This window comes from Lepidochelys kempii, chromosome 1 (genome assembly GCF_965140285.1).
Source record: "Lepidochelys kempii isolate rLepKem1 chromosome 1, rLepKem1.hap1, whole genome shotgun sequence".
NCBI lineage: Eukaryota > Metazoa > Chordata > Testudines > Cheloniidae > Lepidochelys > Lepidochelys kempii.
The window spans coordinates 172,826,791-172,843,164 of record NC_136380.1 but is presented as its reverse complement, the minus strand read 5'-3'; the positions used below and the strand labels follow the sequence as shown (position 1 = coordinate 172,843,164).

The window sequence follows — 16,374 nt, the reverse complement described above, 5'->3', positions numbered from 1 at the left end:
TAGGCATTTCATAGTTACAGGGGTACTGTAAGTCAAGGCATGTCAGTCTTTATCTAATGTGTTCAAGTATTAGAAGTCACACTTGGCAACTTTAACTTGGAAATTTTACATCAAAAATAAAGAAACTAATTCATTTCAAATGTCAGGATTCCAAGACTGCTGGCCGGGACATTGCATAAATAATGCATTATTTTCATTGGGGCTATGCCAGCAGTTTAGGTGTTATCTAGTGTTTTCCTTTCTATGTTACGCTTTTTGGGAAAAGAGTTCAAAGGGAAAAATACTGAATTCTGTTTTATTGCATGATAAACTTCTAAATAATGGTGTTATAATAAAATAACCCATACAAAATGGCATGACATTGACTGCAACAGAATTAGAAAAACCCAGCTCCCTTTCAAACCGCCTTTTTAGAGCTCCATAACATACATTAATGAAGCATATATTCCTGTTAAAATAATGCAGTGATTTAGTATATACAAGCAACATCAACTTATTATAATGGCCAAATACATTGTATTTTAGTTAAGGAATTTAAGCAAAAAATAGAAATCCATCTACAAAATATGTGCTTTAACTAAGATTGTTCCAAAGTATATTGGCAGTGCTGGTCGGGGTAGAGGGGTGGAGAGAGACAGGTAAAAACACCGTCAAAGTCTTTGCCAGTTTGCGATTATACATTTTGCTCTGTGTCATCACAGTGCTTGTTTATACTACTGTCGAACAAAATCCTCCCGAGCAGCTGGGAGGGTATCAGTACTTTGCTGGCTTGATATCTGGAACATCGTTGCTAGGCAAGATAGCACAGAGCAAGCAACAACACACTGCTGTGGGCTATTTAGTACTTCCTTGTGTAATTTACTCATGGATTCTAGCATGAGAAGCATAGCAATAGTCAATTTATGTATGGATTCTGTCACTGGCTAGGATACCACTACCCATTGTTTTTATCTAGATCCCTTAGTCCTCATGTCATGAGCTCTTGTTGAGGTGCTTTCCAACCTCAGAGATCAGACACAATTCCTCTTCTTCTGTACGCAGATAAAACTTTATGACCTTCCTAAACCTCTCTCTCTCACTGGTAGGTGTTAGTGTAAAATTCAACTTATCCTGCATTGCCATTAAAAAGCCAGTCTCCAGAGATATGTACATCCAGAAATTAGCTTTGCCTCGGACTCTAGAGTATAGGTATTCAAATCTACTGAAAAATGCTTTTTTCACAATTATTTTTAAAGTGTGTTGTTTTTTTTTAAGGTGCAGGTGAGAGCAAGACAAAGCCCTGATCCTGAAAATATTTAAGAACACACATACCTTTCTTCATACGAGTAGTCCTACTGACTTCTCTTAGACTACTCATGTGTGTAAGTGTTTGCAGGATTAGGGCCCATGTTTACTTCTTTTAACACATTTCTTTCAATTTTAATTCAAACCTGGATTTTTAAGGGGAAAATACAGGTTTTGAAGCCTCCTTCTCAATGTAAAATAATCCTATTTAAGTAACTTTGCAATTGGTGTTTTATTAAATTTTCAGTTTAAAAACTGAGGTTTGTATAATGTTTAAAATGGGTTTCCATGTTAAGTGAGCTGTAGCTCATGAAAACTCATGCTCAAATAAATTGGTTAGTCTCTAAGTACTCCTTTTCTTTTCATGTTAACATTGTGAGTCCTTGGTGTTGTGGGATGATATGATATAATGGATTATCAGTTAGATAACACATGTTCTAAAAAGCTTCTTTATTTTTCAGCTAAACCTGTTCTCAAACACCTGAATGTAATCTCAAAATCATCTATATTTTGGGGATAAACTTTTTAATCCGCTAACCTGCTAATCTCTACTTTCATTTGCACATAGGCAACTTCCCTTTAAGTCAAGGGGAGTTACACATGTGTAGAATTTGGTTCACAGGAAAACATTCTAAAATAAAGATTATGTATTTAGGACCATGCTCCTGCAGCAATTTATGTGCATGCTTAATTTTTTATGCCTGATTAGTTACATTGATTTAAAATTGGTTCCTTAGTGAGACTGGGGTTTCCTTTTTCTTTTTAGTCCAAACCTTCCTTAAATTGTTGGAACAAAAATGTTATATTCCAATAGAGACTTTATTTACAAACTCTAATATTTTCTTTGTTTTTAAGACACCCTTTTTAATGGCCTTGGGCTCGGTGCAGTCATTGGCCTAGGAGTAGCAGCCCTTTTGTTAATCCTTGTTGTAACTGATGTCAGCTGCTTCTTCGTACGGCAATGTGGATTGCTAATGTGCATCACTAGGAGAATTTGTGGGAAAAAGAGTGGCTCCAGTGGAAAGAGTAAAGAACTAGAAGAAGGAAAAGCTGCATACCTGTGAGTATCAATAATATATCTCAGGAAAATGCTTAAAACAAAGTTTGTCTGTTCAACACGTGTATAGTACCTTTGTGTCAAGTTTGCGATATGACGGAAGTCATGCTTCATAAGTTATTTCTCCTACATGGGACAATCAGTGGATCTTCATGTTATCCTGATATTTGCACTGTACGACAACAATGGTGGTATATCAGGTTTATGGTAACTGATGGCAAATGTTGCTTTTTTAAAAGATTTTAAAATTCCCTGTTTTGGCTATTTAAACTATTCTGCCATAAGAGGGACAGTTTTCCTGAGTGATTAATATGCACAGGAACACCCTTTTTCATGGGGAACAGACGATAGAGCCATTGTAGTGCCACACACACTTGGCTCGTCCTGGAGCTCCAAATGCAGTGAACTGTGATGCCAAAATTCGGACTTCTGTACCTCCCCCGAGACTGGTGCCACTGAATAGCCCTGGGAAAAGAGACAAGGGCACACTGGTTTGTTGTGAAGTATGCAAAGGAACATTTTATCTTAACAAGTAGAACTAACACTAGAAAAGCTGAACAGCTGCTATCACTGCCATTTGACATGATGCTTTTTGGGGGCATTTAAAAAAAAGGGAAAAAGGTTAGATGTCAGAAGAAGGACATAGTGGAACTATAAATTAATAGAAAGTGGGATTTTGCTGAAATGCTACTGCAAATAGTAGCTAAAAATAAAATAAGTGACTAAGAAAAAACAGCATGCCAGTTACCGGGGGCCGGGGGGAGCCATATGCATAGGAGGTATATGAAGGCACAGGTAATTTATGTGGAAGGAAATGACCTTAAATGCTGAGAGATCAATGAGAGCTATGGAAGTCATCCATATATGTCCTGGTCATATAAGTCAAGATTATTTCCCAATTTTTACAAAGTTTCCGAAGCATTTGAAGGAGATAATATCTATAATTAACTTCCTCCCATTTTTGAAATGTTTTCCTCCCTTGAATTTTAGATCTGAAAACATTCCTTCTCTCACATGTCCATCTAGCATAATTGAGTAGGCACGTAACAAATTCTGCAAGTATACTATCTTTATGTGGCTTACAATAAGAGAAAATAATAGCATCGCCTTTTCTATTAACACCATATCTTCAGATTCAATAGATACAACATCTAAAGACAGAACAGAGCTCTGAGGCTCTGATTTAGCAATTCACCCCTATTCAACAAAGCTCTTAGGCTTGGGGATAAGTACTTAGGGATTTAAGTATGTGCTTAGGTAATTTCCAGAATCAGGACCTTAATGTGCTAAAGTTTCAAATGTCATTGATAAACATTTTATATCTAAGTAGCAAACCCAGATTCATTTGATCAGTCAATATCTGATTTACCAACAATATGCAGCTTCAAGAAAATACGAAGCTGACCAGTAAGCACATATAAAAAAAGAGATTTCTGCTAGGATTTCTTCAAGACTCTTTTCTGGTAGGCATGACATCTTATTTATTTACGTTTATTTTTCTCTTGGGATGGTCTTGTGAGATGCAAATCTTGTCTTGTTGTCTTATGATCCCAGTCCTATATCCTTATTTCCGCATGTTTCAACACATCATATATAGTGTAATGCAGGACAATCTAAAATTTCCAGACAATCTTGAGCAGTCTCAATTTCCATTTATTTCACATCTACTAGGCATCTTAACATAAAACATTGGATGTTTGCATATTTTTCAGTAGGGCAGGTAGCACTCTCAATTTATTTTTTTAATGACATTTGATTTCTGAGAAATGTATTGCCAAGAACTATGTTCCATATGTACTGATTGTAGAAATATAGCCCGTGCAGAATTTACAAGGCAACTAAGATAGAACTAAAGTAAGATGTTTCCTGCAATTAGTATGTTTTTTCTGCATAGTGTATATAAATTATTTCTTTATAAATGAAAGCACATTCTACATCCATTCTGCTTTCTAATAAAATCATATGTTCTAGGATTTGGATATACACTTTTTTTTCATTGGGAATAAGATTCTAAATATATAGGATAAAATCAGTAGAAATTATAAGACCCTTCATCAATCTAATTATGATCCATAATTGTTGCCCGTGCTTGAAGTAAGCCTCATTCTAATGTGTGCCTCTATGAAAAGGTTGGCAGTTAGCTAGCTCCTAATTAACACTCAAATATTTCCTAAATTGATCACTTCCAGTTGATGCCTTAAAAAAAATAAATGTTTGACTAATTTAAATGCATTGCAAATTAAATATCATTTTCACAAGTATATGAACACTGGTTAAGCATCCTTTTTACAGAATGTAAAGGGCTGTTGAGTATTACTGTAACAGAGATCCCTAGCTGGTCAATATGGTTTACACTATTTCTTCTGCTACACTCCCATTACCTGTCTCTCTAGCAGTCTGCATAGCTGGTAGGAAAGAAGGACTCTTTCTGAGAATATCTAGCCACTCAGGGTTAGAGCTCTCCATCCATATTTCAGATAGACTTTACAAATGCTCTTACCTCTGTGTAAGAATTATACTGTATTTTCTGGCAACAATATAGAAATATAAGACATGAGGTAAGCTAAGACATATCCCTTGTCATGGGACCCAGGCTAAGCTCAAGGAGCTAGTAACCAGGCTGATTTCTGGACTGCAACCGGTCTAGAAATCAGATTGCTAAAGATGAGTGCCCACTTATGTCAGTTGTCCTGGGTTTTCGGCATTCAAATGATTACAGTTCCTAGGAACTGGATTCAGAATGTGATCTCAAGGAGAGGAAAGGGATGTTTGTTTGTTCTTTCTGTATTGGAAGATGACAACATTTTGGGGTACACAGTGATCTGCATTTCTAACATAAAAATTGTATTAGTTATTAATTATCATTTTCTGTATTGCTGTAGCGATTCGATGTTCTAGCCCAGATTGGGGACATATTGTGCTGGACACTGTTAGAGTGCATAGCAAGCAACCACCCCCAACACAAAATTTGCTTAGAATTCGTCTGATTTTATGGGGGGGGGGGGAAACAGTAGTATAGGGGTGTGGGGGGGTCTTCATCTGTTTGTAAACAAGAGAAGTGTGAGATAGGAAAAAATATATTTCTCAAGATGATGTAAATGTTTGGTGGGAGCTATTCAAGTCTGATGAGTAAGGGTCAGATTTACATTTTGCACTAAGCCTTCTTTACATTGCTACAGCAGTGGAGAGAAGCCCTAAAATGGCCATAGCTTTATATATATACCGACTTTAAGGCTCAGTACCCTGCCAGAGTGTTGTAAAGGGGACATAGTGCAAATAACAATTAAACCCTATGTTTTACTTGTTGCTTCTGCTGAAGTCAGTAAAGATCTTTTGCAAGCGAGAAGCTGTCCATTTATTATGTACTCATAAACAAATGCTCTTTTGAGATTTTATGGTACACATGTGTGCTTTTAGGCCAGATAAGCAGCCACAGTGAAGGAATGCTTTGAAGGTTGTAAGAAATCAGGAGCAAAACTGCTGAACGTATTCCAGTGTTAATCATTGATAATTGGTTTTGCTTTTTCTTCAGTGACTTTTTGAAAGGAGGGATCATGGTAATTAATAAAGTGTAATGTATTCTGAGACCATAATGATGGAGGTTAAGACTCTTAATATTTTTTAGGAAAGATGGATCAAAAGAGCCAATAGTGGAAATGAGAACAGAGGATGAAAGAATTACCAATCATGAAGACGGGAGTCCAGTAAATGAGCCAAATGAAACAACACCACTCACAGAACCTGAGTATGTAGCCTGGTCTTTCTAACAGCTTTTCAATAACTATGCACTGCCTGATTAGAATGAGTATATTTTCAGCGATGTGCAAGGAAAAAAAAGTAGCACTAATAGAATTGTGGGATATGCTGGTACGCTCTGTTTATCAGTGTATTTTGTTCTAGCAGCGACAGCTTCAGGAAGGACAGCTCCATCCCTTTACCACTCACTTATCTAACCCACAGCACAACAGAAGCTGTGGGTTGTCCAGCCCTTCCCTGCTGCTGTGAGATGGGAGGGGGCAGTGGTAGTTTTTAGACCCCTGCCTTTCTTTTCATTGCTTCTGGCATTGAGGGTGGAAGGAAATAGGAAAATTGTAGGACACACTCCCTTTCTTGTTCTCCGGTGGTCCTAGAGATACACTCCAAATGAATGCGGTCCTCCCCAAGCTGCATCCTAAAGCTGCTTGTGTGCCCTTTGTGAACATAGGTCTTCTCTGGTTTTCCCCATTGTCCCACCCCACACACACTCTACAGTTGTGTAACTCAGAGCCCAGCTATCTGTGCAAGGCCATTTGGTATAGCTGGTGGAACTGTGCTCAGGTATGGGCACCTCCGAGTTGCTCACTTCCCACCCCTCATCTCTATTGCTGGAAGCTGCATGCTGAGGAGCAGCTGAAGGAGCTCTCCAGGATGGCTACAAGGACCTCACAATCTATGGAGGCTCAAGAATCAAGGGGATGTCACAGGGTGGCTGGCCCTTTGAAGGGGAAATGCACCTGTGCCAAGATCCTCTCAGTTCCCCAGATGGGTAGCAATGAATGAGTTAATTAATCAGGCCAGGTCTGGGGATGTACGGGAGGAACAGAGAGACACATGGGGTAGACCCTAGGGGAGGGAGCTGGAGTATGAGCCTAGTATTTGAGCTAGAAGTGTTAGGCAGAACAAAAGCCTGAGGAGTTGTAGCTGCCTGGAGAAAAGCAGTGAGTGCTGCAGGGGGTAAGAATGGCTCCTGCAAGAAGTAAAATGGTCTGTTTGATTGTATGCTAGCTCTGGGGATGAGGACTAGGGACTAATAATTCCAGGAGAGAGACTGAATCCAGCTCCAGGGATGAGATTCAGCTCCAGGGACGAAGATTAATGGGCTCCTGACTCAAAGAGAGAGGAGATTGAGGAGTTTTAGTGAGAGTCAGAGGCTGGAGCAGGGAGAGGGTACAGACAAGCCTTGCATATTCTCCAGTTGCTCAGAGAGCAGGACAAGACAGTCCCTTAGGGAGGAAGGGCTGGGCCCAGCTGGAGTCTGGGCAAAAGAGACTTTATTTTGAATGTATTTGAACTTCTATAGCGTAGGACTTCAATGGGGGACTTTTGTCTCATACCTTCTGGATTGTGTGGAGTTCTTTAAGGGGCCCTGCCCGGAAGGGAAAACGGAGGCAGGGCATTGCCAGCAGGAGGTTCTCTGGAGACAATTGCCCCATTATGGGGGGAAGAGCTTTTTGGATCCATAGAATCCAAAAGTCTGAATTCTGATGAGCACCAGATTCTGGCCTCTGTTCTACGTATTATAGCCAATAGAACAAATTCAGTGGAGCAACACTGTTGCTATTACCATTTTAAATAATCTCTTCAAGATGTGTGCAGAGTGTGACTGGTTTTATGGTAGATCACAAATAAGTGTGACACTATTCAAAGTCAGCCACTGAGTTTTCATTGTGATGAGTATTTGTGATGTACATATCTTATTTTTTTTCTTCTCTTGAAAATTGGGTTTATTTGTGAATATGGACTGATATTTAAATAGCTATAATGGCAGCATAATTACTGGTACTGGGGCCCTAACCATGTGAATCTAAGAAAGACAGATCAATTACTAAAGAAATTCATCCAGAAAGTAAGTCTCAAATATGGATTTATATTTATGGAAGAAGAGGCTGAGCTAAAGCTTCTGTGATCTTTGGGTGAATGAGAGCAAAAAATCTCTCATTGCTGTGCAAAGACCCTTAAATAGTAAATGATGTGGAGACAGAAACCAGCAAACTGAATATTTCTATAGAAAATAAAATATTTTTTGTAAAGGAAAACAAGTTCTTAATCATTGTCTGTTTCTGAAAATACAGAAAAGGCATCTTACTTGCCATCACACACAACTGCAAAATGTAGGAGTCCCTACACAATCAGGGAAGATCTGGTGCTACTGGCCACCATTGACATTGGTGGGGAAATGCTAGGGGATTCTAACAAGAATTGATGTAAAAAGAACGAGGAGTACTTGTGGCACCTTCGAGACTAACAAATTTATTTGAGCATAAGCTTTCGTGGGCTAAAACCCACTTCATCAGATGTATGCAGTGGAAAATACAGTAGGAAGATATAAATATATAACAAAATATATTCAACAAAAAAAAAAATTAAAGAAGACCCCGAGAAGCTGCAGAACTGGAATTAATTTACAAACTGGGCACAATTAAATTAGGCTTGAATAAAGACTGGTAGTGGATGAGTCATTACATAAACTAAAAATTATTTCCCCATGCTAATTTTCCCCCAGCTGCTACTCACACTTTCTTGTCAACTGTTTGAAATGGGCCATCATGATTATCACTACAAGTTTTTTTTTCTCCTGCTGATAATAGCCCACCTAATTGATTAGTCTTGTTAGAGTTGGTATGGCAACCCCCATTTTTTCATGTTCTGTGTGTGTATTGTCCACTGCATACATCTGATGAAGTGGGTTTTAGCCCACGAAAGCTTATGCTCAAATAAATTTGTTAGTCTCAAAGGTGCCACAAGTACTCCTCGTTCTTTTTGCTGATACATACATCAATTCTCAGAGTGGTAACCATGTTAGTATGTTTCTTTTTTAAATAACATGTGTATGAAGAGTTCAAACTTCAGCTAATAGGCCAACTATAAAAAAGTGTGTACTTGACATTCAGCTGGATAATTTAACTGATATATCCAGCAATACTATTTTATTGGTCCACTGTAATACAGATTTGAGTTTTGGGGACGAGCTGAGATACTACAGTGAGGAGTGCTATAGAAAACTCATACTTGTCTAGATAGTCCGTTTCTGTTGGGAATACATCAGTGAAAAGCTTTCAACACAAAACAACTGCAGCAGAATTTGTCACTGGATAATTCTATGTTCCTGAATTGTGTTATGTCATAACTGTGTAACTATGTAATATGACTGTAGTTATACAGTATTACTGTGATGAGCATTATAGAAATGCTTAAGACAGAACACAATTGATGGGACTTCATCAATGATATGCTGGCAGTGTAAAGTAATGTGGAGAGTACATACTGTTACACAAAAACAGTCATATAGGCTTAGTATACTGGGACATACTACCAGCCATTAATGACAGAAGAGCCAAATTGCAGAACATCCTGAAGACTACAGTAAAAATTGTTTGACTAGATCTTTGAGCCCAGATAAGCTGCACTCTGCACAAAACATGATGTGAAAGAGGCAAAGGTCACTTCCTGCCCATCCCCGATCCTGGGAGCTGGTTTGCTCTCCAGCCCAAGTTAGAGCACCCTTAAGGGTGCTCTAACCTCCTCTGGCTGCAATGACCCCCAGTGGGTCATTTGGTAGCCTGTAATAGCTGTAGCAAAGGGACACTCTAGGCACAGCCCTGTCCTCTTACCATTATCTTCACCACAAAGGGTGGGGTTCAAGAGAGTGGCATAGATCCAGCTGCACCGTACCAACCTTCCTGGAACTTGGAGGGAGGAGCACATATTACAGGAGGGAATGGTTTGGAAGGGGAACCAGAAGTCAGTCTGTGCCCATGGCTAGGATGTTAGCTGCAGGTACAATATCTCTGTACATAGTTCCCTTAATAAAAAGCTCTTTAGTTGAAAGAAACATGGATTTCTCTCATATATTACCCAGCACATGGTGTGTGAAACATGGCGTCAGTCAGTCTAATGAGACCCACAGCAAGAAAGAGTGATTGACAGGTAAAAAACGCAGTACCTAGAAACAGAGCTAACAGGCAGCTTGGAGAGACTCAGTCTAGACTTGTAGAAGCAGAAATTGTGTCTTTATACAGAGCTGACCATGGGGGACTTGATGAGAAATGAAGGTAAAGCTTTTTTACTTTCTCATTGCAGTGGGTGGGGAGGGGCAGGATGGAGAGTTAGTACATAGTAAGCTGCACACTAACTGACCATGTCGATACTGCTATTGCAAAGTTAAAGTACCATACTGTGCTTTGGTCTAGACCTGCCTCAAACAGGAGTAGATCAAACCGGATAGATCAAAGCACACTAGGGAACATTCAGTGTGTGGTACCAGGGTCCGCATAGCCAGCTAATGCACTGTCGACTTGTACCCTGGCTTCCTGTTCACTAACTCTCCATCTAGACTAGTGGTTCTCAACCAGGGGTATGTGTACCCTGGGGTACACAGTGCTCTTCCAGGGGGTACACAACTCATCTAGATATTTGCCTAGTTTTACAACAGGCTACATAAAAGGCACTAGCAAAGTCAATGTAAACTAAAATTTCATAGACCGTTATTTATTTATACTTCTCTATATACTATACATTGAAATGTAAGTACAATATTTATATTCCAATTTATTTATTTTATAATTATATGGTAAAATGAGAAAGTGAGCAATGTTTCAGTAATAGTGTGCTGTGGCACCTTTGTATTTTTGTGTCTGAATTGTAAGTATTTAAGTGAGGTGAAACTTGGAGGTACACATGACCAATCAGACTCTTGAAAGGGATACAGTAGTCTGGAAAGGTTGAAAGCCACTGATCTAAACAAGCCCATTGCTGCAAAGAATAATGCCTGAAACACTGGGACAGTTGATAAAGGTGAGGTCTGATCCCAGACAGAATGAAACTGTAGAGAGAAATTGTTTGAGATCATAGTCCATTTCTCAGAAACTGGAGTAATCTGGAGGACTAGAACTCTGAAAGGTGAATTTTGTAAGGTAGAGCATACTTGGCCCAGACACCATGCCTTATAATGCAGCAGAATTCAAATGATTCAGCACCAAATGGGAATCTGAGCACAAGAGGTCTTCCCCCTGAGTACCCACAAACCAATAGGAAAGCAGAGTCCTCAAGAAAGACAGCCAGGACCCCGATAGCAAAGGCAAAGAGGCAGGAAGGGATCCATACCTGGCAATGTTGTATCATTGAAATACACACTCCCAGGGACTACATAATTGCCAAGCACAGAGGCTGATGGGTTGGAGAATCAAGACTCTGCTTCCGATGAGGGGTGCCCTGCTGCAGCCACGTGGAGGAACAATCACAGTACACGGAAACAGTTAAGAGAATGATAAGCTAATCAGGCAACCTACTACTCCAAAGGAGCCAAGGACCTGAGGCCACTATGCACAGATGAGCAGGTCTGGGTTCAACCATCCAATAGCCACTCAAAGTAATAGCACAAAGCAACAGTCCAGGCTACAGTGGGACACCAATCATATGAGGTAGCTACAGACTCAGGACAGCGATGGAGCCAAAACTGATGATAACTGCAGAGTAGCAGCAGACAGCCAGCACATCCAGAGAGAGACTGGGCCACAGCCAGGACAAAAAGGATATGGAAGAGCCTCAGCCATAAGCTCACTTCATACAGGAGAGTCACAAGAATTGAGGTATATGAATAACAGGACCAACAGGACACAATCCAACAGAATGCAAGCAGCATCAGGAAGCAAGTTCCCTGCCAACAGCAGTAACGCAAACCAGTGGGAGACTGGTTTGAAAACCAGCCAGCTTGAAGGACTATGAAGCCTAACAGGCTGTAATGGACTGGCAGTAAAGGACATGTCCTTAGGGTGCGTTCTGTACTAATAACCTCTGGCCCAAGCAAATCAGCACATGCTTGCACAAAAGCACAACAACAAATCTTAAAAGATGTAGCAACAGGCATGGAACTTGAAGGAAGGAGCCCAGGGTACAGAAAGGAAGAGTTTGAGGAATCACCTAGAACCTAGTCAGTCATGGTTATAATGCTAGCTGCAGGTACAATATCCCTGCAAATAGTTATCTCAGTAAAGAGTCAGTTTAATTTAAAAAACATGCAGTCCTTTCATGTTATTACCCAGCACAGAGCACATGAAATATGCACCCGCCCTATGCTAACTGGGTATTTCCTAATCCTCAGGTAGTCAGCTAATCAGGCTTTCCAACCGCTTTGTGGCTACAGACCAGCACAAAGCAATCATAGCAGGGTCCAGGATAAAAGTGTTAATGCTAGGCAGTTCAAAGTCTAGTGTATGGTGATGGAAAAGGCTCAGATTACACTCTTCTCTGTACACAAGTACCCTGGTTCTCAAGGAGGAAAGTGTTGCAAATAGTTTGGGCTGCACAAAGAAATCAAAGTCTTGTTCTAGTAAAATCAAATTTATAGAATGACAAAAGCTAGTTGTCAAAGCCAGAGTACTTGGCAGATATGTTTTCTCCTGAATGATCTTAATATAAGTATGTAGGGCAAATGCTTCACTATTTTTGACTGGGTGGAGGGGAAATAATAACATTTAAAAACCTCGTGGGGAGAATGGGCCGAGAATCACAGCCTAGTTTCATTCTGTCTTGAAATCATTTTTTCCAAAGATTATAAAGATGTAATTTGTCATCTACAAAAGAAATCCTAATTGAATATTGAACCAAGATGAAATTAAAATTTGCAGAATACTTTGTACACAGTGAGAGGGATAAGAAAGGTTTGAGCACAGTTAGCATTGAGATATTGCAGATCCTGATATCCTCATGGGATTTGAGACCAAATTTATTGAATTTAATATGTGATACCAGCCGTAAAAACCCAATCGCACTGTCTTCCATTGGTTGATATTGGAGTTGTGCCGAGGTTGACCTCTCTCACTAATAAGGCAAGGAACTACTTACTTCGACACACAATCATATGTCTTTGTGAGCTAGTATTGTCATCAGTCACATGAAAAGTTATTAAGCCATGATATTTGAATAGGTTTGGGATTGAAAATGGGTCACAGCTGACTCTTAATTCAGTTATGCACCACCAGGATAAAGACATAACAATTGCCATACTGGGTCAAACCAATGGTCCATTTAGCCCAGTATCCTGTCTTCCGACAGTGACCAGTGCCAGATGTTTCAAAGGGAATTAACAGAACAGGGCAATTGAGTGACACATCACCTGTTGTCCCATCCCAGCTCCTTGCAGTCAGAGGCTTAGGGATACCCAGAGCATGGGGTTGCATCCCTGAGCAGCTTGGCTAATAGTCATTGATGAACCTCGCCTCCATGAATTTACCTAATTCTTGTTTAAACCAAATTGCTCTCACAATATTCCCTGGCAATGAGTTTCACAGGTTGACTGTGTTGTGTGAAGAAATACTTCCTTTTCTTTGTTTTAAACCTGCTGCCTATTAACACAAGAACCAGGGGTCATCTGATGAAATTATGTGAAGTGGTAAATAACACTTTCTTATTCACTTTCTCCACACCCATGATGATTGTATAGACTTCTATCCTATCCCCCCTTTGTTGTATTTTTTCCAAGCTGAACAGTCCCATTCTTTTAAATCTCTCCTCACAGGGAAGATGTTCAATATCCCTAATAATTCTTGTTGCCCCAATCTGTACTTTTTTTTCCAATTCTAATATCTTTTTTGAGATGGGGTGAACTGCATGCAGAACTGCATGCAATATTCAATATCATGGATATAAAGCATTATGATATTTAGTCTTCTTATCTATCCTATTCCTAATGGTTCATAACATTGTTGGCATTTTTTATTGCCAATACACATTGTTCTCATGTTTTCAGAGAACAATCTACAATGACTCCAAGATCTTTCTTGAGTGGTAACAGCTAATTTAGACACCATCTTTCTGTAGGTATAGTTGGTATTTATATTTTTCAATGTGCATTACTTTGCATTTATCAACACTGAATTTCTTCTGCCATTTTGCTGCCCAGTCATCCATTTTTTGTAACCCCTTTATAACTCTTCATAGTTAGCTTTGGAATTAACTGTCTTGAGCAATTTTGTATCATCTGCAAACTTTGCCATCTCACTGTTGAACCCGTTTTCCAGATCTTTTATGATTATGTTAAACAGCACAGGTCCTAGTACAGATCTTTGGGAGACCCACTTTTTACTTCTCTACACTGTGAAAATGGACCATTTATTCCTACCCTCTGTTTCCTGTCTTTTAACCAGTTACTTATCCATGAGAGGACCTTTCCTCTTATCCTATGGCTGCTTACTTTGCTTAAGAGCCTTTGGCGAGGGACCTTTTAAAACCTTTCTGAAATATTCAAAAATAAGCAAGCGCAAACTTCTCTCTAATTCAAGAACTAACTAATTAAATGTTACAATTGTAGTTACTTTGTGAAAAGTGAAGTGTACTTCATTTTATTTTTGTAATATGAATGCAATAACACATGCAACATGACCATTGTGTGTATATTAATATTGGAATATAATTTGTCATACCAATGGGTCATTTGTGATGGATGGGTTACAGTCCTGAAATAGTTGAAAACTATTGTTCTGTAATTCTATCTCCCTAGTATTGGTAATACCTTTGGAATTACACAGTTAAGGCCTGATCCAAAGCCCAGTGAAGTAAATGAGTCTTTTTATGACTGTTACGCAGGTAGCATTATTTAGTTATCTAAGGAAACCGAAAAATTATTACAGATAGCCATGGGCTTTTTGTCATCACAGTAGGTTGCAAGCCCAGAAAACAAGTTAACAATTGCTTTCTACTTTTCAGTCTCATGTTAATTCAAGTAAAAGCATTCCAATTCAAATGGGAAAAATATGAATTCTGGCAAATACAAATTAACATTTGAATGTAATTTAAGGCATACAGGAAAACTCCAAACCAACAAAAAATATTGCCTGCACTTAAAATAAAATTAAACGTTGTCAATATCTTGTGAGATTTTATTAAACTGATTACAACTGGAGTTGTGGTTTTTTTAAAGTATATATCAAACCTAAAAAAAAAAGCTTGTTAAGACTTTGAAGTCAAAGAAGGGGTTCTTTAGATTTGTCAAGTGTTCTGTTTCTTTCTTTCTCCTTTGTAATTAAAGCCATTCTTCAGTCTTCTCATAACGATCTTTAAAAACGTGGCTATCTGGAGTTCATTTCCCTACATTCATGGTGTCACAGGAACTTTTCTATTTGAAGTAGTTTGAAATTGTTAGTGACCTGCTCCAAGCCTCCTACTTGTGCATAGTCAGCTTCTATTTAATATCTCAATTAATCCATCTGTCTGTTGCCCAATCACTTGTGTTTTGAGGCATTTCCTTTCCTTCAGCTTCTCAAAAATTATTTTAGATTTTCATCTTCAAAGTCACAAATCCCCTGCTTGTCTTGTCTTTATTGTCTTTCAGGTAGTTTGTGATCATTGTTTAACCTTTTGATAAACTGTTGTTCATTCAGCAAGTCTAAATTTCATAAAACCAGGGATTGGGGGATTAGTTTTTCTTTATTAATATTAGATACTGTGATTATAAGGTTTTCCAAAGAGGGTCTTCAAACAGGCTTTGAACTTTACCTTGATGCCCCTAGTACAATGCACTCTAGACTAAAGAGTTTAGCAATTTTCTTGAATAAAATCAGATGTCTCATGTTCTCTGTTTAAAAAAAATTCTTTTCTGTAGATTAAGGAAATGAATTTAAAAATTCTTTAGCATTTTTCTGAACTCTTACTCCATGGGAATCACTAGTGAAGCAACTCCAATGCATTGTTAGGTCAGCCGTGAATGCTTTGGAAAATCCCATCCTGAAGGTCTACATGCCTAGCTTTCATCAATGGGAGAAGTGAAGATGATCAATGTGTTTGTGTTTTGTGCTTGAAGATTTGAGTAGTCAGTCATCCTGAAGAGATACTGTTAATTAAAACAAGCTTGATATAATGAACAGACTTGTAATGATGACTCAAGTTTCCATTTCCCTTTTTAATATAGCATACATTATCAGTCACAAGATCAACCCCCCCCCAAGATAAATCTAATTCTTCTATAAAATCAAGTTTGATTTAGGCCCTGATTCAGCAAAAATGTTTGATCTATGTCTGCCCCTTTTCAGAAAAGCACTTAAGCATGTGTTTAGGTCCCATCGAGCATTTGCTTAAGTGCTTTGCTGAATCAGGGCCTTGGTCAGCTTTCTGGTGTTTCCTTCCATTTTCTGAAACTTCCTAAATAAACTCTGTCTGTCAGATCTTTTTACACTTGCTCTCTTCTTGTGATAGGTGAAATCCTGACCCTACTGAAGTCAATGCAAATTTTGCTATTGACTTCAATGGGGCCAGGATTTCACTCTCTGGATGTAAGGGGA

At 38.9% G+C, this 16,374-nt stretch overlaps 1 protein-coding gene across 2 annotated transcripts in view; it reads left to right on the top strand.

Annotated features, from left to right (window-relative positions):
• Positions 1 to 16,374, top strand: part of NCAM2 (neural cell adhesion molecule 2) — a 558,500-nt gene that overhangs the window by 536,749 nt on the left and 5,377 nt on the right. The window contains exons 16-17 of one of the 2 annotated variants that reach the window (XR_012161242.2): positions 2,140 to 2,344; positions 5,972 to 6,086. Coding sequence is in view for 1 of the 2 variants with exons in the window: in XM_073363287.2 (XP_073219388.2) it covers positions 2,140 to 2,344; positions 5,967 to 6,086 (325 nt within the window). In the remaining variant the exon portion in view is untranslated. Of the gene's footprint in view, positions 1 to 2,139; positions 2,345 to 5,966; positions 6,087 to 16,374 lie in introns of both variants that reach the window. The other variant, XM_073363287.2, reaches the window with a different exon arrangement.